We start from the raw sequence: 25,976 nt of genomic DNA, 5'->3' as shown, positions 1-25,976 counted from the left end.
CACAAAAATTAAGTTGAGGGAAGAAACCCATGATTATACCAATAGCTGTGGGTCGGAAGAATACAGGACTGTATACTACGCAGCCAGCGGGTTTTATAGCTGAACAAAATATAGCGTCCTTTCAACTTTTTTGCAGCATAGCACTTGCCTTTTAAAATATTGTGATCGTTTCCGCGATTGATGGGTAACCCTGAAGACACTATCTAGGTATCAAGATTCACTTGAAGTGCTGGGCTTCTGAAATGGGGTTGGGCTTTTTTAATGAGAAAAACATAGGGGTTTTTCCCCCCCTAAGGGTTACCTGCTGTAAGGTGGATTGCATATCAGGAGATGGCAAGCGAGGACATGAACTCTTGGCTGTCCTGTATATTAGCTGCCTAATTTTTCAGCTGAGGCTTGTTAACTTTACAAGAGGTTTGCTGTTTCATAATGTGGTTCCTGTTCCTTATTCTGAAACTACAGACTGGATGATATACATACATGATCAATAACAATTTTCCCCCTTAACTCTCCTTTTACGTTTCTTTACGTTACCCCTTTGGAATTACTGTCACAGCCTAGTTTTTTAATTTGTTCAGTGCTTTTCACTGTCGTTTTTTTTTCCTATAGGACCACAATGCAAGAAACAGTTTCGCCCTTGCTGTCCTCCTTCATTAACAGATTTTTTTTTACATTTTTTGTAAATGTTATGACTTGGCATATGAATCCACTACAGATAAAAAAGTGTTCTAGCTGAAAGCTCTCTAATTACAGTAAGAACCTCTTGAGCCCCACATTAAACATTTAACTAGAACTTTTAGCATTCTTATTAAAAGAATTTCCCCAAGAGACCTTTGTTTGCTGTGCAGCCTTTAAGATACAGCATAATTTTATGGTTCTTCTGAGCAGAATGAAAGCTTGTGCATAAAGAAACGCTAGGCGAGCCCAATTCATGAAACCCCCAATACAGTAAAAGAAATTGCCTCTAGAAAAAAAAATGATCTTAATTTAAAACACACACACAATTTTGACCATAATGCTGGTTAAGATTCTTAATAGAGCTTCTGAGATCATGATAAAATTCTTATTTTGCATTCTGGAAGTAAGGAATACCTGTACAAGAGGAACCTTCTTCATTTCTGTGGATTTTTAAAAAAAAAATAGTTTAACCCAAACCTATTCACTTTTTAAAGAACGATTATTGTCCATCGCGCTATTGTGCTAATGTTCATTATATCTCTAATGCAAATGAAACCGATTGCAAATATTCTATTTTGAACTATTTTCTCTGAACATAAAACTTTTATTAAAAACACCCAAATTTATATTTATTAATCAGCAGAAATGTTTACATTGGAAGTATATTAACGAAGCAGTAGAAATAAAAACTTAGTGACTGAAACTAGATGCATTCAAACTTTCTTGATTGAACTAGGCCCAGTTTCTTGGCCTTTAAACTCAAAAATTACAAACATTTGCTATTTCCTTCTGCAACAGCACACACATTAGTACCCTAAAAATCGATCAAATTCAAAGCAGCAGGAATAGCAGGAGTTAAGTCATAAATAAAAATATGTTAAGCATGTTTGCTAAACAGTGCTATTGCCATTTAATTGAATCTATGCACTGTTTTTAGTCTGTTGCAGGGGCAAAACATATTTTCTTTCTTTCTGCTATTAAAGTTCTTCACTCTCAAAAAGTCCGGACTGTGTTGCCATACGTTGATATTCTCCTTCATCAGGAAAAAAAGCCTGTTTCACGTTCACACCTTTCCCATTAAGTGCCAAATACTTGCTAAAAGTTGGTCGAACCTTCAGCGGCTTTGGATTTGGAAGTGGCTTGTACGTGTGGGCTGAAAAAGAAAATGAACAGAGACCATTCAAATTGCCCTGCAAAGGGAAGGAACTACAAGAGGCTACAGCGCTAAGCTCGTATGTTAATACACACGGTCTGAATGAGTTTTACCGTCGTGTTAAGAGCGCGGTGGCTCACGTGGTTAGGACGTTGGGTTGACAATTTGCAAGCCTATGTTCAAAGCCCAAGTGCTGTTGTGATACAGCGAGCTCCCGTCATTTGCTCCAGTTCCTGCTGACCTAGCAGTTTGAAAGTGTGCAAATGCAAGTACATACCGTATATACTTGAGTATAAGCCGAATTTTTCAGCCCACTTTTTGGGCTGAAAAATTCCACTTCGGCTTATACTCCAGTCAACAAAAAAAACTTACCGAGGACTTGTGCGCGGCCGAGGCTTTGGTGCTTCCGGGATCGCCCGCACCTCTCCCAAGCCACCGCCGTCCGAGACCTGCCGAAGTTTGGGGAGGTTTGGGGAGGTGCGCGCGCACCTCCCCAAACTCCGCGCCTTGCCTGCCTGCTTCTTTCCGCAGCGGAAAGAAGCAGGCAGGCAGGGCGCGGAGGAACGGAGACTTGCCGACGTTTGGGGAGGTTTGGGCGCCTCCCCAAACCTCGGCAGGTCTCCGTTCCTCCGCGCAGACCTGCCGACGTTTGGGGAGGTTTGGGCGCCTCCCCAAACCTCCCCAAACCTCGGCAGGTCTCCGTTCCTCCTGCCGACCTTTGGGGAGGTTTGGGCGCCTCCCCAAACCTCGGCAGGTCTCCGTTCCTCCTGCCGACCTTTGGGGAGGTTTGGGCGCCTCCCCAAACCTCGGCAGGTCTCCGTTCCTCCTGCCGACCTTTGGGGAGGTTTGGGCGCCTCCCCAAACCTCCCCAGGTCTCCGTTCCTCCTGCCGACCTTTGGGGAGGTTTGGGCGCCTCCCCAAACCTCCCCAGGTCTCCGTTCCTCCTGCCGACCTTTGGGGAGGTTTGGGCGCCTCCCCAAACCTCCCCAAACCTCGGCAGGTCTCCGTTCTTCCTGCCGACCTTTGGGGAGGTTTGGGCGCCTCCCCAAACCTCCCCAAACGTCGGCAGGTCTGCGCGGAGGAACGGAGACCTGCCGAGGTTTGGGGAGGTTTGGGGAGGCGCCCAAACCTCCCCAAACAGGAACGGAGACCTGCCGAGGTTTGGGGAGGTTTGGGGAGGCGCCCAAACCTCCCCAAAGGCCGGCAGGTCTGCGCGGAGGAACGGAGACCTGCCGAGGTTTGGGGAGGTTTGGGGAGGCGCCCAAACCTCCCCAAACAGGAACGGAGACCTGCCGAGGTTTGGGGACGTTTGGGGAGGCGCCCAAACCTCCCCAAAGGTCGGCAGGTCTGCGCGGAGGAACGGAGACCTGCCGAGGTTTGGGGAGGTTTGGGGAGGCGCCCAAACCTCCCCAAACAGGAACGGAGACCTGCCGAGGTTTGGGGACGTTTGGGGAGGCGCCCAAACCTCCCCAAAGGTCGGCAGGTCTGCGCGGAGGAACGGAGACCTGCCGAGGTTTGGGGAGGCGCCCAAACCTCCCCAAACACGAACGGAGACCTGCCGAGGTTTGGGGAGGTTTGGGGAGGCGCCCAAACCTCCCCAAACGTCGGCAGGTCTGCGCGGAGGAACGGAGACCTGCCGAGGTTTGGGGAGGCGCCCAAACCTCCCCAAACAGGAACGGAGACCTGCCGAGGTTTGGGGACGTTTGGGGAGGCGTCCAAACCTCCCCAAAGGTCGGCAGGTCTGCGCGGAGGAACGGAGACCTGCCGAGGTTTGGGGAGGCGCCCAAACCTCCCCAAAGGTCGGCAGGAGGAACGGAGACCTGCCGAGGTTTGGGGAGGTTTGGGGAGGCGCCCAAACCTCCCCAAAGGTCGGCAGGAGGAACGGAGACCTGCCGAGGTTTGGGGAGGTTTGGGGAGGCGCCCAAACCTCCCCAAAGGTCGGCAGGAGGAACGGAGACCTGCCGAGGTTTGGGGAGGCGCCCAAACCTCCCCAAAGGTCGGCAGGAGGAACGGAGACCTGCCGAGGTTTGGGGAGGCGCCCAAACCTCCCCAAAGGTCGGCAGGAGGAACGGAGACCTGCCGAGGTTTGGGGAGGCGCCCAAACCTCCCCAAAGGTCGGCAGGAGGAACGGAGACCTGCCGAGGTTTGGGGAGGCGCCCAAACCTCCCCAAAGGTCGGCAGGTCTGCGCGGAGGAACGGAGACCTGGGGAGGTTTGGGGAGGCGCCCAAACCTCCCCAAAGGTCGGCAGGAGGAACGGAGACCTGCCGACGTTTGGGGAGGTTTGGGGAGGCGCCCAAACCTCCCCAAAGGTCGGCAGGAGGAACGGAGACCTGCCGACGAGCCGCGGCCACACAGGGTATTCCTGTGTATTCAGGCTTGCAAAATGGCGGATTGAGCCTCTGCTGGCGGCAGAGGCTTGCAGAACGGCGGATCGGCTTATACTCGAGTCAATAACTTTTTCCAGTTTTTGGGGGTGAAATTGGGGGTCTCGGCTTATACTCGAGTCGGCTTATACTCAAGTATATACGGTAAATAGGTACCACTTTGGTGGGCTCATTCACATGGACTTGAAAGGAGCATCCCAGGGCATTCCTTTTATCATGGAAGTGCTTCGGTGCTTCTGACAGAGAATATAGTATACCATGGTTATTTGGTTCTACTATATCACTTTTGTTCCTCTAACCCAGCCAAGATAACCCAAAGTAGATGATTTGGAAACATTCATGTAATTTAGCCAGGGAACATATAGCTGAATTGATGCATTCACCTAGGTAAAAGGAAATGTACATTCAATCAGTAGGAAAAAAAGCACTTACTAGCCACATCCAATCTGGCATGACACGTTGCCACTCCTGCCTCATTGACCGCAGATACTGTGTACCAACCAGCATCTTTCTTATTTACATCGTGGATCAGCAAGCAAACCTTCCCAGAAGCATCATGAAACATGCTACAAAATGGAGGAACAACAAAATTACCTTAACTGGACCTGACTAAAAACTGTTACTCTTAATTAGAGTATATTTAATATATGTATCACATTTTTGTTAAACGTTTTTAAATGTTTCATTACCCAATACATGTTTTTTATCACTGACGGCAGCCCAAGGGCACTGCTCTCTAGTGTCCTATCATATAAAACAGACCCCATGTTGCAGATCCATCTTCTTCATCCCAAATTCAACAATTTCCAGTATTCTGCAATTGCATCATATGGATGCACCTCTCCAAATTCCTCCCCTCTATTCTCGCTACTGTGTACAAGGCAGATATGCTTTCCCATATCTTTTTGCAAGATAAATCATCCAGTAGCAAAACTCCATTATTATTACTGCTGTTGCCACTCCCCATTAATAAACATGAAATAGACAGGAAGGAGCCAACAGACATCATTTTATTTTATTAAATTTACAGGCTGTCTAACTCCAAATGACTGGGCAGCTTATACTTAAAAAAACCCCAGTAAAATAAGAGGAACTTTGTTCTAATTTTCATTTTAAAAGTTCTTAATTTTAATAAGCTATGTTTCCTAATCACTGACAGCTTCACTCTTGGCAGAGAAGCAAGATCAGAAACTTACATCTTAGCCATAGGGTGCTGGATGGGAAGGCAATATGAGGCAGTGGAAAAGGTGATGCGTATTAGTTTTCCTCCAATGAATGACACATGACAGTAACATTTGTAGTCCTTTAACTGGACTCTGCTGCAGGGAACGTATCTTTACTTCTAATCAGCTAAAATCAAATCCAGCAGAAATGTCCTTACCTGATTCTGTCTGTATTGAACTGTACCATTTCATTATTTCTTTTCCAGTATATTTGTGGTGGGGGGATAGCAGACACTTGGCACTCAAGTCTAGCTGAATCCCCCTCATAAACTTTTGTGCTTTGTGCTTTAGAGATGAAAGCTGGTGCTTTCCGGTGTTCTTTTGCTACAGATTTTAATAAAGAAACGTAAGGAGTCAGGTTGTTTTAAGAAACAAAATTGAAAGCAAACTACGTATTCATGAAATAGTGAAAGCCAATACCAGTAAAAAAACAACCCAGTAAGTTAACTGACATTGACATGATTGAAAATGACTCTTTTCTAAAGTTGAATAGTGGCTCACTATGTGTGGTAGCCTCAGCTTCAAATTATCTCAGGAGAGCCTATACTGCATATCAGATTTATGCCAATGTTGGCTATGGTTCCAACAAATATTGCAATGACGCTTACATCATCACTAAGAATAGAGCAGAAACAGAAAATTTTTCAGACATTGCAAATCTTCCATTTCTAGCAGATCCAGCTGAAACGGATGATGGAGCAACATCATGAGGGCTAGATTCTCCACCTTTAGAATTTATATCTTACAGATAACCCTCCCTACAGGTAGTTCTTGTTTTGTGACCATTTGCAGTTATGACTATGATTAAAAAAGTAACTTTACGACTAGTCCTTGCACGTATGAACTTTGTAGATATGTGAAGCAAAAAAAAGCAGAATTAAGATCAAACACACTTGTGGCTTCAATTAGCAAGTGCTTTGCTTAATGACTTGTCAGTCCAAATTGTGGTAGCCAAATGAGACACATCTGGAGAAGAAAGGCGAACTGACATTCTGTAGATTGCAGCAGACATTATGGCCATAAAGGCAGCTGGACACTGGGTATGGACTGCCAAAAATCATCTCTGGACCAAGGTAAGCTCGAGGTTACCCATACATTATGTACTCCAGACAACTGGTGTTTTGTGAGTAGATAGCACAAATTTATGTTTTTGTGGTCTCTTGCTATCAAACTGGGAGTTGCAGGATTGGGATTCTACCAGCCTCAGAGCTGTTAATGTAGGCTTTTCATGTACTTAAGGCTTGACCAAATCTTGTCTTTTTAATCACTCTGCAGTTTTTTAAATTGTTATATTAAAAAAATCATTGAAAGAACAAGTTTGCTGAGTAAGTTCTTCAGTCAGTTCAGAAAGAAATTTCTTGTTTAAAGTTTTGTAAGAATTTCTTGGAATATACAGCGAAAGGGTGACTACAGCACTGATCTCATAAAGTTTTAATTAGATTAAGGGTTCAGATGGATTTGAAATAAAGACTTAATTGAAAAGATCCTCTCTTATGAGAAAATTCTCTTTATATTTTGAGCTGATAAGATTACTTTGAAGGCTGAAAGCTAGAGGGCACCAAATTGCTAGCTTTTAAGAAATGTTTATGTTTGGGTGCAAAGGGTTTTGGAGTTATTTAAAAAGGTGTTATTGAAGAGAAACAAGCCCTATTGAAATAAAACTAAAATAGACTTTAAAGTGGATTCAAAAATTACAACCCACAAGAAAGAAATGAAAAGTCCATCCTAATGGGACTTGATGATTTAAAAACAAAAAAAGTTTTCAAGTAATAAATCAAGAGTCATGTAGATTTTCTTATATTGGATCACAAGACCTCTGGAAAAAATGACAAAAATTTTGACAGCAGAGACAAACTGGGAAAATAAATGTTAGAATTTTCTTTGTGGGACTGAACATTACTGGGAGAAAGAAAAAAATACAAAATTGTGTTATGTGATCACAGTAAAATAAGGACTGGCTATGTCTTATGGTGCCTAATGTTTTTTTGACGGTGATTGGATGATAATAGTTATTTGTGATAATGTACTGAATTGATTTTTACATCTCATATTGTTATTTTTGATAATATATATAGAATTGGTTACTATTTCTGGTGACATCTATTTTTTTATTGGGATTTGATGATGATGGTTACTTTCAGTAATGTTTATTTTATTTGGGACTGGACTTTGATCATTTGAAGAAAGGGACTAGGAGGAATTTGTTTTAATGGAAATGGAGATATAAATACTTTAGCTGTTATTTCCTATGAAGCTTACTGGATTTTTGTTGATTAATAAGGAGAGCTGAAGATTTAGAGATGGGATTATAGTAAATGAGATCAGGTATGGAATGGAGAAGTGTTTGGTTGTATTTTGAGAGACAATGATAAGTGGTTGACTACACTTGCTTGGGATGAAAGGGGAAAGTTTCTTCTATAATTTAATTTTTTTCTCTGTACTTTTTATTTTTTTTAAGAAATAAACAATATATTTCTGTACTTTATTGTAGCTTTAATATAACATATTTGCTTAATATTATCCTCAATAAAAGTATTAAAAATAAAACCAGTTGTCATAGCTAAACAATGACATATATATTATGGAATGTATATAATAGAAAAGAAAAAACAAGCGGGGCTATTGACGCACTGGCTACCATTTCAAAAAGTCTTGGATGGCACTTAAAAAAAATCTGCACATTGACAAAAATTCCATATGTCAATTTAAAAAAGGCCACACTGCACATACACTACACTAATACGTTGGGAAGAACTTTATGCATATGAATACCAATTCCAGCCAAAGAACTGGCAGCTGTATTTCACATAGTTGTGTACAATAATAATAATCTATACACTATATGATATATTACATTTGTTGAAGGAAAAACCATTTCCAAGCATACAAAGCCTTCTCATACCAATAACATCTATTTTCACTGAAAAGGAAGCTTCTCCAGCACGATTATAAGCCACACACTCCCATGTTCCTGCATCATAGACCCGAACTACTTCAAAAATGAAGGAGTGGAAGCCTTTTTCTGATACTATCATTTTATGAAAATCATCCGGGTGGATAAGTCTTCCATTTAGGTACCATGCCACATCCGGGATTGGTAGCCCACTGACCTACAAAGGGAAAGAGAAGGAATTGAGGGGAAGTTTAATGTCCAATGGCAAATATATATAGAAGCACACCATTATTTCTTATTTTATAGTGCCATTTTATTCTCACAATTCTCCAAGTATTAGGAGTATTAGGCTAAGATCCAGTAAACCTGGTGGGTAACTCTGAATTTGGTGGAAATCAAATAGAACATTCATGACTTTAGTTTCAAGTTAGTCTGAGCAACCTTATCAGAAAAGAAACAAATTTGGTGAAAATCAAATCAAACATTACTTTAGCTTCAAAGTTAAGTCTGAGCAACCTTACCAGAAAAGAAAAAAAATGGAAGTTGCACATCAGGATTTGGAACTGCCCACACACGTGGCACTCATGCTGTTCAATAAAGCTTATTTGTTTAACTATGTATATGTGATCTGTTTAGTTCTGATAGACGAGGACTCAGAGTGGTTTAACAAGGAATGAGTTTATTGAATACACAAAGTCAACTCCAACTGTCAAATGTTGCAACCCTTTTATAGGGAAAGCGTTTGAACTGTAACCAATACAAACAGTCTCTTTTCCCGCTCCTTGGTTGTGGCGTCCAATGATTGCACCTTATTTTCCCGCTTTAAACCTTGCAAAGCTGCACTATGTTTGCAATCTCTTCCAAGGCCTATTGCTAACTATTTACATACATAACACCCCTTACCCCCCAGTTGATGTCATTTTCTTACAAAATCCCTTAGGTATTTTGGTGGCCTATGTATTCTGGACGGGTATCTGTTGCTTTGGCTATTAGGGACCCTTCTTTCTGGTTGACTGCTAGGCTGCAGGTTACTACTGGACCTGGGCTCCGGGTTACTGTCTACAGATGTACTGTCTTGAATAATAGGATGTGTTTGGGATTCAGTGGTCACTGGCCTACTTCGCAGGGGTATTTCCCAATCAATTGGACTGAATTGTTGTTGTTGGGCATCAGGGAATGAGTTATCATGCCCCACCCCCACAACGCTTTCAGCCCTAATGTTGTCTGTACTGTTTCCCCTTACTAATCCTTGGTCCCCCTCAGCAGGCACACACCCACTAGATCTTTTCCTCAGTTGGTCTATGTGTCTTTTACAAATCCTATTCCCTTCCCCCTCAATGATGTAAGATAGGGGACCCAAGATTTCAGTTACCACCCCTGGAATCCATTTGTCCCCTTGGGCGTAGTTCCTGGCCCAAATCAAGTCCCCCACTTCAAATGTTCTGTTAGGAATGTCAAATTCAATGTTTGGTTGGAGTCTGTCAGGATGTAATCTGTCCAACTTGGTCAATATTTTCCTGCCCCACCTCATTTCAGCTGGGCTTTTCCCTGTAGCCGAACAGGGGGTTGTGTGTTGAGCCAACAAGAACTCAGCTAGTCTCTGATGCCAGTCACCTCGAATGATTCTTTTAAGCGCGTCCTTCGTGGTCCTCACATTCCTTTCAGCCAATCCGTTGGTGGAGGGGTGGAAGGGTGCAGAAGTCTTGTGCTTAATCGAGTTGGCCTTGAGGAAATCCTGAAATTCAATAGATGTGAATTGTGGCCCATTATCAGACACTATTAAATCTGGCAACCCATGAGTGGCAAAGAGGCCCCTTAATGCCTGTATTGTTCTGCCTGCCGTTACTGAACTGACCGGTATTACTTCTAGCCATCTAGAGTAACTGTCGACCACTACAAGGAACGTTAACCCCTGGAAAGGTCCCGCGAAATCAATATGAATCCTGGACCAAGGATTCCTAGCTAGCTCCCATTTATGTGTGCGGATGTGTTGTTGTTCAGGCCTGGAGCGTTGGCACAGATGGCAATTGGCAACGCATTCCTCAATGTCGTGGTCCAATCCTGGCCACCACAAGTGACTCCTAGCCAGGGCCTTCATCCTTACTATTCCAGGGTGTCCCTCATGCAATTCAACTAGGATAGCTGATTTGTGGATTTCCGGAATTACTACACGAGTTCCCCAGAGTAAGCACCCCATATGAACTGATAGTTCATCTTTCCTTCTGAAAAATGGACTGTATTTTACGTCCGGGTTGGCGTTGGGCCAACCACTCATGGCCCAAGCCATTACTCTTCTTAAGATGAGGTCCTTATTGGTTGCCTCAGCAATGTCTTTTGCCGTTAATGGCAAATCAGGAATATCCTGTAGGGACATTATTTGTCCCACTGGGGCAGGGTCCTCCTCTGTTGTGCTTAGGGGCAATCTGCTAAGAGCGTCTGCATGACCCATGTCCTTACCTGGCCTGTATTGGAGGGAAAATGAGTATGCTGAGAGGAAAATGGACCACCTCAGCATCCTGGGTGACATAATCTGAGGAGTCTGTTTATCTGTGGTAAACAGTCCCAGCAAGGGTTTGTGGTCAGTCAGTATAGTAAAGTTCCTACCATACAGGTAATCGTGGAACTTCTTAACTCCTGCCACAATAGCTAATGCCTCCCTGTCTATTTGCGCATAGTTCCGCTCTGCCTTGGTTAGTGTGCGGGAGTAGTATGCAATGGGTCTTTGTATTCCTTGGTTGTCTAAGTGGCTGATTACCGCCCCTACGCCATAAGGCGAAGCATCGCATGCCAGGAAGATTGGTTTGTTTTCAATAAAGTGAGTCACAGTTGAATTACTGGAAAGGATGTCTTTTAGAGTTTGGAAACTCTCTTTGTGCTTGTTCTGCCATTGCCAAGGGGTCTTCTTATCTAGGAGTCTGTGCAGAGGTTCTGCAATGGCAGCCTTATGTGGCACAAAAGTGTGATAAAAATTTACCAAGCCTAGGAAGGCCTGTAGTTCTGCCTTGTTCCTTGGTTCAGGAGCCCCTTTTATTGCTTTGATTTTTTCAGGGGTAGGATGGACTCCACTTTTGTCAATCCTGAACCCCAAAAAATCAGTGGATTTAACCCCTATGCTACATTTTTCCTTTTTTAATTTTAACCCAGCCTTTCTAAATCTGCCCAGTACCTGTTCCAGCCGCTCTACTAACATTCCTTCATCTTTTCCAGCTATTAGGACATCATCAAAGTAAGGGCATACTCCAGGTATGCCCTTTAAGGTCCTCTCCATCACTTCTTGGAAGATGCCTGGAGCTGCTGCAATTCCAAATTGCAGCCTGTGGACTCGGAACGCCCCCTTGTGGGTAACAATTGTTTGTGCCTCTGCAGCCTCCTTGGAAACAGTTAACTGTAAGTACGCATGCGCCAAGTCGAGCTTGGCGAAGATGGCGGCGTCCTGGATCGTGGCGAGGACCTGCTTCACCGTCGGGACCGGGTAAGCATGTTTTTTCATCCCAATGTTGAGGGTGGCTTTATAGTCGGCGCAGATTCTCACATCCCCATTGGGTTTGAGGGGTGTGACAATCGGCGTCTCCCATAAACCGCCCTCAACAGGTTCTAAAACTCCGAGGCCTACAAGCCGGTCGAGCTCGGCCTCGATTTTTTCTTTTAAGGCAAAAGGTACTCTCCGGGCCTTTAGCCTGATCGGGTTTACTGAGGGGTCTAGGTTAAAGTTAATGGGGGGCCCTTTGTACTTGCCTAGAGATCCATCGAATACGTCTGCAAATTCTTTGCAGACGGATTCGAGGGTCTTATTTCTAATCACAGAATTTATTCCCCCTATCCAAATTCCTAGAGCTGGAAACCAATTAAGCCCTATTAAGCTGGTCCTATTCCCCTCCGTAACTACCAAATCTAAGACCCCCTTAAACCCCTTAAAATTTACTTTAAGGCTGGTCTTCCCTTTTACGATTATTGGACTTTTTTGGAAGTCCATTAATTGGATAGTTGTTGGTTTAAGTGGAATTCTTTTTCCACTTAGTTGTTCAATTTTCTCAAGGGTTTCAGTGGAAATTATCGACACTGAAGCCCCTGAGTCGATTTCCATTCTGCAAGGGACCCCTTGCAGAAGGACTGTGATTTTTAATTTTCCGTCCGGAAAATTGTGCCCCCTTCCCCGCCGACTCCGATTGACGCGGGCCACCTCCCTTAGAGTTGGACTTTCCACCCGGGGTTCAGGGGTCTCCTTGCCACTAGCATTAGGGGTTACCTTACCCTCTGGCCACACATCGACTTCGTTCAGACGGGTGTCCCGACCGCGACTTCTGCAGATGGCCTGGATGTGGCCAGTCTTGCCGCAAGCCCTGCACTTGGCGGTACGAAATCGGCAGGAAGCGCGGGAATGGTTGCCGCCGCAGCTGCCGCATCGGTTCTGGGTTTCGTTGTCGCGTGGTCTGGTTGCGGTGTCCCGCCATGGTCGTTGTGCCCCGGTCGGTGGTCTTTGCGGTGTTGCGGTTTGTTGCCGGCGGCCTGGGTCAGGCCCCTCGCTTCTGAGTTGTTTTGGTGCCATCTTTCCGAATCGCCTGGAGACTTCGGCGATCTCTTCCTCCCACTGCTGATCCACCTCCCCGCAGTCCACATAGCCCTCTTGGTTAATTTCGGGTGCTGTCGCCATGCTACTGCGGGGGGGGTCGCGATACCCGGTTGACTCATACGTGAGGAGTTCGTCTAACACTTCCTGTAAATCGCCGGTAGGTTTGGCGATTATTCTATTCTGTAATTGTTCATCGCGTAAACCCAGCACGACTCTGTCCCTAATTCTAATCTCTAAATTGTCGTATTTGCAACGAACTGCTGCTTCCCGGACGGCAGCGACGAATTTCTGTATGGACTCCCCCGGTCTCTGATTCCTCTTCTCGAAGATGCGCCGCCAAAAGAGTTCGGACCTTCGGGGAGTAAAGTGAACTTTTAATTTTGCGAGGAGGTCGGCATAGGGCACGCTGGAGACTGGTTGAGGCTGGCACAGCCCGACAGCAACTCTGTAGACCGGTGTGCCGCAGATTGTCAAGAGTGCCGCCGCTTTTTTCCGGTCGTCGGTGATTCCGTTCACTAACAGGAATCCTTCGACCTGCCCGATGTATTCTTCCCAATCCTCGGGGAAGTTAGGGTCAAATTCCTTCAATGACCCAATCTGCGCCATTCGGAGAATTTTTTTATTCTGCCGCGGCCGCTCGGTTGACTTGACACGTATTCGAATTCCGCCGCCTTTGCGCGACAATTCTGCCGATTCTCTGGTCTTCTGTCTATCCCACCTTCGTCGCCAGTTGTTTAGTTCTGATAGACGAGGACTCAGAGTGGTTTAACAAGGAATGAGTTTATTGAATACACAAAGTCAACTCCAACTGTCAAATGTTGCAACCCTTTTATAGGGAAAGCGTTTGAACTGTAACCAATACAAACAGTCTCTTTTCCCGCTCCTTGGTTGTGGCGTCCAATGATTGCACCTTATTTTCCCGCTTTAAACCTTGCAAAGCTGCACTATGTTTGCAATCTCTTCCAAGGCCTATTGCTAACTATTTACATACATAACATGATCAGCTGAGGAGATGACATCACAGCCTATTCTATGGCCACATTTTTGGCTAGTTCACCAAAAAAAAAACACCAAAAGTTTTATGTTCATTTGTCCATACAGTAACTGAACTATTTGTTTCTGACTTGAGAAAAAAATAAACCTACATTTCTGGCAATTCATACATGATTATCTGCCCCCATATATGCCAGGTCCCACCAGTGCAGCTAGTGTCTTCCAGATTTAACTCTCATCATGATGGAAGTCCAATACATGTAGGATACCCAGTAGAAAAAAGACTGAGCCAGCAAGAAGAGAGGTAGAACTGTTAGTCAAACCATCACTTTGTTTATATGGTTTATATCATAGAGATTTGGACTTTTTTTATAAAACAAGTTTGCTATAGGCTTGGTAGCAGACCCCCTCCCCAATAAACAAATAAATTCTACACTATTGGAAGCTTCTGACATGCATATATGGCAGACTAAAATGCTTTGGAAATAGGAGATCATGGTGCCTCAACACACATACACCAAAATTGTGCGTTATAAACACCTATTTTGCAGTTGCATTAATATGGTAATACATGAAGCAGCTTTAACACATAGACAGTGTATGACTACAAAAAAGGAGGTACACAATTAAGTGGATAAGCTGACTTTTGTGGTTTTAGTCCAAATGGCTGAAATTAGGCAAAGTAACTGAAATTCTTTAAAATTTAAAGTTTGCCAATTTGAGCTTCTAGTGCTTAAATAAAAAATGGACAAAGCAGCAGAAAAACACAGAATGGTTTCTTTTTTTTACATAAAAAGAACTGGTCTACTGTGTGATATATCGAAATGTAAATATAGTGCTACCTATATGAAATTCACTGTACGGCCTAAAATTAGGACAAAAAGAGCAATGTGTTAAGCATACAAGACTAGGCCAGAATACATCTGTCACACGAATTGCCCTGTTATAATCACCACTACAATGCCTGTAGATTAGAGATCCTTTCAAATTTCTTATCCACCAGCAAATAAGGCTATATAGTAAAATAAAGGAATATTGGTAGACTACTACTCAAATCTAAGGGCCATCTGCAATGAAAGTCACCAACTTCAAAATGGTGGGTGCAATCCTTTTGGTCACTGGTAAAAACATTTTTTTAACCTGTTTCATACACTGCATGCATGTAAAAAGGGTAAAACTCTACTCATCCAGTCACAACCACCATTATGAAGCCAGTGATTGTTGCTGTGAACCTCACTGCCAACTGTCCACAATATTACAACTAAACCCTATTCACAACAGAAGATTCTGATTCAAGCGTCATATAGCTACAATATTAAAAAAAGAATGCTTGTGACAATGGATGATTAATCTGCTCAAGAAGGCTTTTGGCCCTTATCCTAAATCGCTCTTACTAAAATTCTATAATTAACCTATGGAATCTGGTACCAGAATATCTGAGGGTCAATAGTTTTAGACGGCTTTAAAGAGAGATTATGCAGTTTCAGGGAGAATGGAGAGATGCTTAATCTGCTTTCTTAGTATCAGATGCCTGGGAAAAATACAGGATCTTCACGTTCCAAATGTGACCTTTTAAGACCCATCTATTTTAATCCTGCTTGAAAGAGAGTCCTGGATTCCCAAAATTTTAAAATAGCAAAAAATTATTTTAAAAATTCTAGTATTAATTGTGTCTCAAAAAAACTGGAAAGAATGCATTTATTACCTTAAAATCAAGCCTACAGAATCTTCCTTCTTCAACTGTTACATCCTCAGGCACTTGCACGAAACGTGGTGGAAAAAATTTCTCCTGAATTGAGCCCTGATCATTTCTTTCTCCTCTTGAAGATGGCCTATTCCTATATTCCAAATGAAACAGGCAATAAAATGATTTCTCAATAAGTTTCCTTTCTCAATACCTTAAGCCACCCAGCCTGCAAGGTTAGCTCCACTGCGTAACAGCTAAATTATCATCTTTTCAAGATGAAACTATATTTCTGGGTTTGCCCCTTCCCTAAGAAAACTACCGGGATTTGTGCCTATTTCACAGATGAAAGCTCCTAGGCTTATGGTATTACAGTGCCCTAATATTTCCCATAAGTCAAACCAACTATAATTTATTCTCAGAATTTGTCATCTTCTAAATGTCCAAATGATCTGAATCACAACTTTTATCCTGTATCTTAAATCTCATAATCCAACAGTGGCCAAACCATTTTAGTACATTCAGCTTTTTTTGTAATTCATTCACTGTTCAGCCTAGTATAGCAGAACTAGCGTTTCACACAAAATATTTTCCTGCTTGGATAAAATGTGGCATCATAAAACATAGCCACAGCCAGTACCTTACGTGCTGAGGAGGAACTTGCAGCCGTACACTTTCCAAGTTTTGCTGTTGACAACAAAAAGAGGTGAGTGATCATTACATTATAGTTACAGAATTCTGTAAAAAGGTCATAAACTGCAGATCTTCAGTTACTTAAACTTGCCAGGTAACTAATAATGTAATCACAGGCACTTTTTTTATAGCATATAGAATTACATACGGTACTTTGGTACCAGCACTTCATTTTATTTTATTTTAACACAGTAAGAACCTCAATTGTTATTCTTGTGAATAACAATTGGGAGGGTTTCAGAGTGCTCATGTGGTATTTGTGGGCCTCCACCAGCCACTCTTAAGACACCCCTTGTCCTTCTCAGGAGAAACACATGTGCCTATAGAATGGTAAAAGTTTTTTGTCATAATGCACAGTATTTTGAGAAACATATAGTCTTTGTTAGAAAAGAGAGGCTATTGAGTCACTAAAATAAGACCTAGGGACATACTGTCCTTCAGGAGTGCAGGAATAGCAGTCGAGTCATTTTAATAGAATATTGGCAAGAGCACAGAGTTGTACATGCTCACAAAAGGGTTCCAATAGCAATTAACACATCCTAAATTGGAAAATATTTTCCTTGTTAGATCACCTGAGCTTTGACAAAATATTACACAACATGAAATGGCTATGTAACCTTTAAAAAAACTTTTTTTAGCTTAAAATAATATCTTCACCATGATATTATTTTAATATTTTGTTTCTGAAACAAATTTTGAAGAAATTCAAAGTATAACTTAGGTACAATAATATGCTTGCCATTTTAGTGATGACAAGAACAGCTAGATGTAGGTAGTGCAATTCAAACAGTTCTAGGAATGTGCACATCCATCATAGTAGGATATGAGCTCTGTGGCAAATTTTAAACATCTGCTGACTATATTTTGGAATGCTGATTTTTGCAGCGCATTAATACGTCAGACTAACTTCATCAAGCCTTTCGTATGAATTGTAGCTTATGTTTGCCCTTCAATTGGCTATGGTCTGATGAGATACTATCAACTTTATAAATAAATATATAATCACCACTGACTTTTTAAGTAGTCAGTATGAAATAATCCAGAGGCTGAATAAACCCCAGAAGCAACAGTTAGGTAAAGGAATACCTTTTTTAACACAATATTTTGTTGTCCTTGCTTTGCTGATCATTTTTTTCCTTACTACATCGTCTTCAAGTTTGCTATGTAAATTAATGTGACAAATACTATGTATCTGAAAGCTAACCACCCTCACTCTAGTTTCATGGGGCAAATGCATGGCCTCCGTCAGCTTTTCCATCTATTTGTATGATTTTATCGTTCTCATTTATATAGGACACGCTTAGTCCCTGTGACTGCTTGGTTGCTCCCAACCTCAGCCTTAAGCTTCCTGGGCCCGACTTTATGACTCCATGCCTTTTTGCTCTATTCTTCCCCTATTTACCCCACTTTTGCCTCTCAACTCTGAAAGGGTACTGGCCAGTCACTCAGCTTTATCCACTTCCAAAATCTTGCCAAGAAAATTGCAGGGATTTTCCTGGTAATGAAATGGCTAGGAATCAAGCATCAAAGAGGGCAAAAAGGGCAAAGCTATAATACGCCTCTTCCCCCCTCTTCTTCCGCATGGCCTGCATGTAGGCCATTTGACCTTCTGTCTTTTTTCCCTCCTCCCTCCCAATAGCTTTTGCTGATCCCAAATTCAATTACAGTATTTCCAACCTGCCTGCCTGCCCTTGAATTTAAGGGTGACGGACATGTGGCAGCTAGGAGCAGGTGGAGACACACATGTGCCGAGATGGGGGAGAACAGGGAGGGGGATATGCTGCACTTGAAAGCATCTACTTCCCTCCCATTCTTCCAACTGCACAAAGCATGTATCTGGAATAAACATTTCGAGTTCATGGTCTAAGCAAAACACATTTCACGTTTTTGTATGTTTTGGGCACAAACCACAGTAAAAAGCAGTTCCACACATGGAACAATATATGTGTGGAAAGTTTTGTGCATTAAGTAACAATAAGCTGTAACAGAACAGTTCAGGATGAGTAGAGACAATAGCTTCCTCCTCCTATCATTCTATCCCTCAGACAACCTGGAGACAAATCCCACCTCATCCATGTTTTGCCTGAGTTTTATTTTATTTTAGCACAATATATGAACTTAGGCATTGTGGCTTGTGAACAGTGTAAATTGTATTATGGGTGAACTTGGCTACCATGACTTGTTCAACAAACCATGATGTGGCATACTCTCTGAAATGAGCCACTATCTTTCCATTCAACATTTGGTAACTTGCTTTGTTTCAAATACAGGTAGTTCTTGACTTATAAACTTTTGTTTAGTGACTGTTCTAAGTTATAATGGCACTGAAAGAAGCTACTTATGACCGTTTTTCACACAAACATTGCAGCATCCCCACAATCACGTCATCAAAATTTGGGTGCTTGGCAACTGGCATGTGTTTATGACAACTGAACTGTCCTGGGGTCATGTGATCACCATCTGTAATCTTCTGAGCTGGCTTCTGACAAGCAAAATCAATGGGGAAACCACCACAGGATTCTCTTAACAACTGCAGTGATTCACTTAACAGCTGTGGCAAAAAAAAGATTGTAAAATGGGGCACAATTCAATTAAGAAATGTCTTCCTTGGCAATGGAAATTTTGGGCTCCATTGTGGTTGTAAGTTGAGGACAACCTGTATTGCATTCAGGAAAACTTCTGCTACATTTGTATGATTATGGGGAACAGTTTGGATTTCAGTTCAGTTTTTGGGTGAATAGGGAAAAAATTAAGACTTACTTGTGTGTCCTGTGCATTTTGTTCATTCTGTGGTACAAACATAGATGCAGCATTCTCTGGCCCAAGTAACCTGCGAGCCATTCTTTCTTCGTAGCTTAAACGCTTATTAAAAGGAAAAGTGAACGTGAACATTAGAAAAAAATCAGTGAATGCTTAAATTTCCATTCCATGTAACAGAGCTCACTACAAGATGACCTGGGAATTATCTGCTTTGATAAGTGCAGGACAAACTGTTTTAATCATTATTAATTGCAGATGTGAAAGCAGCATACTTTTACTACAGGAATTCTCTAACTGGGTAGAAGCCAAATCTTCATAAAGCAACCCAAAGGAAAAAGAAGACTATCTACAGATGTTTTTATAGGACTGTGGGTGATTTGAGGTGAGACCTTTGTGTTTTTTTAGCCATTCAACAGGATCCTTTACTGCCATATTGCTATTATAAATAACTCATAGCATGTGTATATGTGTGATATGCAGGTGTATGGATAGATATATACTTTCTTCTGAGAGCAGGCAACAGAATTTCATTTTTAATATGGGCCAGTGTGCTCATAGTAAAAAATGACAATAAAGGTTATCATATCTAAACCAAAGGAAAAATCCTGGGGGAAAAGGACATTTAGCTGATAAATAAATTGTTTCTAGACTGAATGACAACACGTGGAAACAATGAGAGGTCAATAAAATTTTAATTTTGTCTGTAAACTGTTACTCTTCTAGAGGCTGATCTAAAGGAAAGGGAATTTGTACCAGTCCTTTATTCTTCCATAATTGGCACAACATACTTATGCTCCAGCAAAAGACACATGTACAGACTATACAAAAAGAGCAAAGGCCAGTTAGAGAAAAGCCATGGAAGATATTTCAATGTATGATCATAGCAACAAGATTAGTGTATATACAGAGATGGAAAGATTCAACACTAGTCATTATAGAGGAATGGTTGTGAAGTTGACAGATTTTGCTGATAATGAATAAATCAATAAATCTTTGATTAGAGAAAGGACATTATCTACATTTATTGCTGATTAGAAGCCTGAGACGGACTTTTTGTGTAAAATAAAAAAGAATGAACTTGTGGTTTTATTAGACAGGACAGATTATCAAAAGAAGAGTAATAAAGTGTAAGTTTGGAGAGAGAGGTTAAAATATATTTGTACTTATAACTGCTATGCTGTGAAGAATACTGGAGATACTATTTTATACTTTTTTCTATTTTTCTGTAACATTTTCCCTTTTATTGCACCTTTTGGTTTTACTTCTTCTTCCTTTCTATTAGCTCATGTTAGCTTTTATCTTTCGGTTTAAACATTTTAATAACAGTTTTGCATAAAAAGCAGAGGAGCACTCTTCCTTTCTTGCCCCTCCTCCCCTACAGCAAATAGTTGTGACAGCCAGAGTTCCTCTAAAAGTAGGTAACAAATAGTAATTGTTAACATGACAAGAACAAAACTATTAAATGTGCAGAAGGTAATAATTAATAATGCTGAATATTTCTGCCTTGCCTCAACTTCTCATTTTTAACACAATACCACCCACATCACCAAAAGAAATTATGTATTTCTCTGCTCTGAAAAGAGACTGCAACCCTCTATTGTAAGCCAGGATCTCACACCTCAGTGACATGCAAGATGCTCAGCTCAATCAGTGGAACCTACTGCCACACTTTAAGGATATTGCATTATACAACTTTTTCTATGAAAAAGGTCATACTGTATATCTTATTGATAACTGCCTCTCATTCTTCCACCCATGGAAACAGTAATAAACTGTAGACTTAGAAAAACCCCTCCGTTTTGGAGCCCATTCCACAAGCAAACTGATATGATCTCATGCACTTGCCTTTGACTTCCTTATTAAAAAAAAACACTAATTCAGGTTTTGGAGTTGTTGGGGATGGTGGTCTTTCAGTTGTTTAGAAGCGGTTGCATGTTGCTAAAACCATGTTACAGAAATACACTTGCCACTTTATGTACTAAGAGTAATTTCATATGATTTCTGTTTTCCATATTGAGCAGCTAAGCCAGTTTTATATTCAGCCCAGTTGCAACCTATTTGGGTATACAATAAAACTGGATTTGTGACAGTGCTTGGTTTACCCCACTTCCCATGCTTCAGTTACCCAAACAGGTTTATCTCAAAAATCCAAAGGGTTTAATAGATTTTCAGTGACACTCCCCATCCAAACGACTACATTCTTTCCAATATGGTCAAGCAGATGCACCCAACATTATGAATGGGGCAATGGTACTGCAAGTGTTTTTCTTTATTTTTCTTTGGTCTGCAATGGGGTTGGGTGGGGGTGAAGAAAGGATTTTTGTACAGTGGGACTTGTAGCAGGTTGGATGGGGCAAGATTCAACTAAAATGCTTTGCTCAATTTCGGCCTGTATGTAAAATGATCCTAGCTACTATTTGTGGTTTAAGGATTAGTATGTTGAGTGAACCCAGCCTATTGTAATTAAATAAACCATAGTTAATTAAATATTTGCTTAATATAGTACTAGACCGAATCTAGGAAAGTGCCTCTCCTAAGCTGATAATGGTTATCTAATGAATGAATAAAACATTATATTAACTTCCCATATCTACACTTATATAAAAAAACATAAAACTCACTCGGCCTAGATTTAGTCTTGACAACACATGAAAGGGAACCTAGGAGAACCTAATCTCTTATAGTTTCATTCATAATGAAACATGAAAGATGGACAGAGTGCAACAGCACTCTTTAGATGGATAAGAGTAACATGAATTATACATATAAACAGCACAGAGCTGCTGCCATTTTCTGTCACTCTAGAATCTAATTCAATTTTCTGGGTGTCCTTGTCACATTATATATCTTTTCTCCCACTTCCTCTCTACCCTGAAAAACAGGGTAATGATGTCAGAACACCTATCTAGATTATTGTGTTATGATAAAGGGAAAACGGGGACATACAATACATGGTGGTGCTTTTCAGCTTTACCCCTAAGTTATTTGTAATTAATTGCCCCCTATTTCTTTTCATAACTGGCCGATCAGAAGGGATTCATTCTTATCACAAGTAGGAACTGATTTCTCAGAAATGTTTTTCCCCTTGGGTGAGGTCCAAATATAAATCCCAGACCTATTATCCGTAAGTGGCATTTGATCAAGATGTAAGTACTGGTAAGCCAAGAAATAATTCATGCCAAGGTGCCTGAATAAGAACTTATGTTCTAATACTGCCAGAGTTCAACACTCTCTGAAGGACAGAAATCCCAATTCTGAACTCAGTATAGACAATATTAACATACTGCTCAGTTAACCCTGAGTGGTCATCTTGTTAGGCAGTGAACAGTATAAGTAGCCATTTCAACATACATATGCCTTGTAAATGCATATATTTCAGAATTGGGTTTTAGCTTAATTAGTATATGGAAGCAAGGGAAAGAAATTCAGAGTAATTCAGCTTAAGTAGTAATTTCCTAGCCTCCCTTTTATATGTATTCTCTATACATTATCTTACTTGGTTCCCGTTATGCAGAAGGTTATCTTTACATCGCAGTTTCCTTTCCAAATCTTGAATGAGGGCGTCTTTCGTTCCTTGTATCTCTTTGTCAGAAGTCTTTGGTACTTGTTTAAGGCTATCAGTTTGCGGGCTGTACATAGGCTTTGAATAACTGCTAATTAAAGGAAAAGAAGGGTGATCTTGTAATTATTAAATAGAGCTGAATATAAAAGACATACTATTGAAGATAATGCTATTTTAAGTTTATATTGTAGCTGATGTGTAAGGCGAAACCCATCAGTGCCATGTGTATAGAGTCTGCTATATGCTACATATCATATAAAATTAAAAATTTGGCCCTCAAAGAAGAGAAACATCCATAATTATTAAGCTGTAAAATCCTAACTGACCAACTAAAAATTTTCTGTGGGATCTTTCAGTTGAGGTTATAAGGTATGAGAAACAAAGTGTGGTGTTTCATTGGAATTACTTATGTTCAATCATTTTTCTGCTTTTGAGGACCAAGAACAATCCTTTAAGGAAAAAAATCAAACAAATGTTCGTTTATAATGCTTGCTGTCAAATAACAAATGAATTTCCTTTCCTCTTTATAAAATCTGCTCTGCTGAGTGTGGGTTAAGAAATCTAAAGTAAATCAGTACAGTAGGACAGCTATGAGAATCACTACCTCCAAAGCCTATTTTGCTTGAACTACTCCCAGAATGCCTTAGTATATAGCAACTACTAGAAGCAGAATCTTTCTACTTGATTCTAACCTTTTCAAACCATGCGCGTCAGGGAAAAACTGTGCTGTCAAATCTTCATCACTCATTCAATATTGTAGTTTATATACAAAAATTAAGCATTACATAACCTATATTCATATTAAGCCTTGATGAAGCTAGCAAATTTAGTTCATTTTTATTAGCAATTAATTTGCTTTTAAACACCTATAGTGTATCATTAGCAATTGTTAATGATACACTATAGCTGCATAAAAGCAAATTGTTAACAAATTACTATTAACAGAAGCTTGATAATACAATCCCATAATCGTTTGCTATTTTGTAATGTTAAATCTCTTGTGATGTCTTGTTTACTTATTATCAATTCCTGTATCAAGTTAATTATCTCTTGCTTATTGTCAGGGGTTTAATTCCAGGTAAAATCATGATTCCACCTTCTAGATTAATTACGGTTTCTTGCCTCACAAGATGATTTTTAAAAATTTTAACTGAAATGTAACTATTTTATTTAAAAAAAAATTTTTTTGCGTCACAGGATGTTGAAAGCAAAGAATGACATGTTTAATATTTCATATAATAGAATTTAGTTTTGAATGTATTATGGTAGGTAGTTCAGAAATATATAACCATTGTATGCAAATTTGCTAAACAAAATTACAGCTGGCACTATTCCCTAGTTTACTTTATTGATCCCATTAATACTAGGAAAAATTCTTCATTCTCTTGAACCTTAGTGCCATCAGATTTTTATGCAGAATGTGGATGCCACTTCTTTGTATGCATAAAGATTTCTGTAGGTAACACCTGAATGTTTTGTGCTCTATGAGAAATCAGAGCTGTCAAAAAGCTGTATACCAATACAATATTTACCTAGCTTTTTTCAATAAAGCTTTTTTTAACATTTAAAACATTCTAAAAAAAAAGAAACACCTTTTCTTTTTCCATTTTTTCAGGGTAAGATTCATTATACAGTGGCAAAAATATAATGTAGAAGAGGTAGGATCTAGCCTTCACTGATATGAGATGTATTTTCCATTCAGGGCTGGATTGTACCCAACTATGCCATCTGTTCCAGATCAGTTGCTTAGTGCCTAGACAAACAGAACTAAAGTAGGAAATGCCCTAAGGAAAAGACTAAAACTGAATAATTAAGCAGTAATGAAAACTGTTTGTCAGATGTGTTGATCACAGTTCATCCTAGCCAGAATGGCTAAAGATGACAGCAGCAACTGTAAACCAACTCATCAAACCTACACTAATGAACATACCCCCCAAAACAGTGGCAGCATTTGCACAACAAGCCTACTCATAGTTACCATAATCATAGTTTGCTCAACTCAGCTTTCTGGATTTACATGATACATGGGCTGGATTTCCCCCAACACACTAAGTTAAAATGACTAGTCTTGTACATTGCACAAATACATCTAGTGACACACGTAAAACCTTTCACAGTAAATAGTGTTTACTCCCAAATAAGAATCCTTAAATTATTTGATGGAATTGTGCTAAAGCTATGTATTATACCTAGGATAAAAACACAGGATAAATCAATAATAATTAAATGAACTGAAATAAAATTTTAAAAAATGAACATTTGTCTCAATCTGTTAATCTTATCCTGAGATAAATACTTAATAGATTTAGTTTTTAATATGTCAACTAGACTAATGCATCATTTTCCAGAATTAGATTTCATTTTCAGGGCTTGTTTAACAGGATGGAATCCTGCCTTTACTTTTATTTTTCAGCCATCACTGCTTATATAAAACTTGGGAAACCTCCGTGCATTTTGCAAAAGTTGGCATCTGGAACAAAACACAGCTTGCACAATTAACAGCGCTTATAGTTTCCATTCCTGAGTTTCCCCTTCTAATTCCCATCACTGCATTCAACACTTACATGCAGCATAGCTCACTCACAACAGGAACACAGCATTCAGGTTTTCATGAATGCACCTACACACAGTTCAAGGCAAGGGAAAGAGCATACTTACTTTGAGTCCACTGAGGACGGACCTTGGCTATTATTATAATCAAAGTGAGAGGGCAACACAGAACAAAGGAATGCTGCAGGGGACTGGTTATGCATGGATGAAATTCTCTGCCCAGATGATGAGCTAGCAGGAGACTGTACAGATGCGGGTGTTACGGGAAATGAAGCACTATATGAAGGCGAAGAGAGTGAGATTGGCGAGCTCAGCGATGAAGAGGAAGTAAATTTCTTCTCATTAGAATTACAAGGCTGGATTAAAATGGAAGACTGCTTGGTTTGTCTGCTCAGATGTGCAGCAGAGGTCTCTGATCCTGGAGGCTGTGGCTTCCCTTGATATGTATTTTGAGACTGGATAAAGTGTTTTGGACGCTCATAATTAAACATGCTGGGTTGGTACATAGAGGACACAGATGGGAGATTACTGACACTCATGGGGAAGCTTTCACAATTGTCCTGTGTTTTAGAAGGTGAAAATAGACTTTGGGTTGGTGGTTGGAAAGAATGAGACGATAAATTTTGTGGCCTTTCTTGGCAGGGATCCTAGGAGGACAGAATCCCTGCCTCAGCAAAGAGTAGCTGTCTTGATGAAGATAATCCCTTTAGGAAAACAATACAAATAAGAATAGAAATAAATGGGCATGCAACAAGATTATGTAGACAATCAAATTAGAAGGGAACCAATGGACAAATGCTAACATTTGTTCCATTTTTCTCAGGAACAAGAT

The 25,976-nt window shown here is 40.8% G+C and overlaps 1 protein-coding gene across 3 annotated transcripts in view; it reads right to left on the bottom strand.

Annotated features, from left to right (window-relative positions):
- Positions 1–1,260: 1,260 nt before the first annotated feature.
- MYOT (myotilin) overlaps positions 1,261–25,976 on the bottom strand; it is a 63,244-nt gene continuing 38,528 nt past the window's right edge. The window contains exons 2-10 of one of the 3 annotated variants that reach the window (XM_081316766.1): positions 25,253–25,848; positions 22,529–22,685; positions 19,033–19,134; positions 16,220–16,266; positions 15,601–15,733; positions 8,342–8,549; positions 5,598–5,763; positions 4,649–4,782; positions 1,261–1,831 (exon numbers count right to left, since the gene is read on the bottom strand). In XM_081316766.1, coding sequence (XP_081172892.1) covers positions 1,656–1,831; positions 4,649–4,782; positions 5,598–5,763; positions 8,342–8,549; positions 15,601–15,733; positions 16,220–16,266; positions 19,033–19,134; positions 22,529–22,685; positions 25,253–25,683 — 1,554 coding nt within the window. In that variant the 5' untranslated portion in view covers positions 25,684–25,848 and the 3' untranslated portion in view covers positions 1,261–1,655. The remainder of the gene's footprint in view (positions 1,832–4,648; positions 4,783–5,597; positions 5,764–8,341; positions 8,550–15,600; positions 15,734–16,219; positions 16,267–19,032; positions 19,135–22,528; positions 22,686–25,252; positions 25,849–25,976) is intronic. The other 2 variants (XM_081316767.1, XM_081316765.1) reach the window with 2 other exon arrangements.

The sequence above is a fragment of the Vipera berus genome (genome assembly GCF_964194415.1).
Source record: "Vipera berus genome assembly, chromosome: 2".
Lineage (NCBI taxonomy): Eukaryota > Metazoa > Chordata > Lepidosauria > Squamata > Viperidae > Vipera > Vipera berus.
The sequence above is the reverse complement of the archived record's forward strand: the minus strand, read 5'-3'. Positions and strand labels throughout refer to the sequence as shown.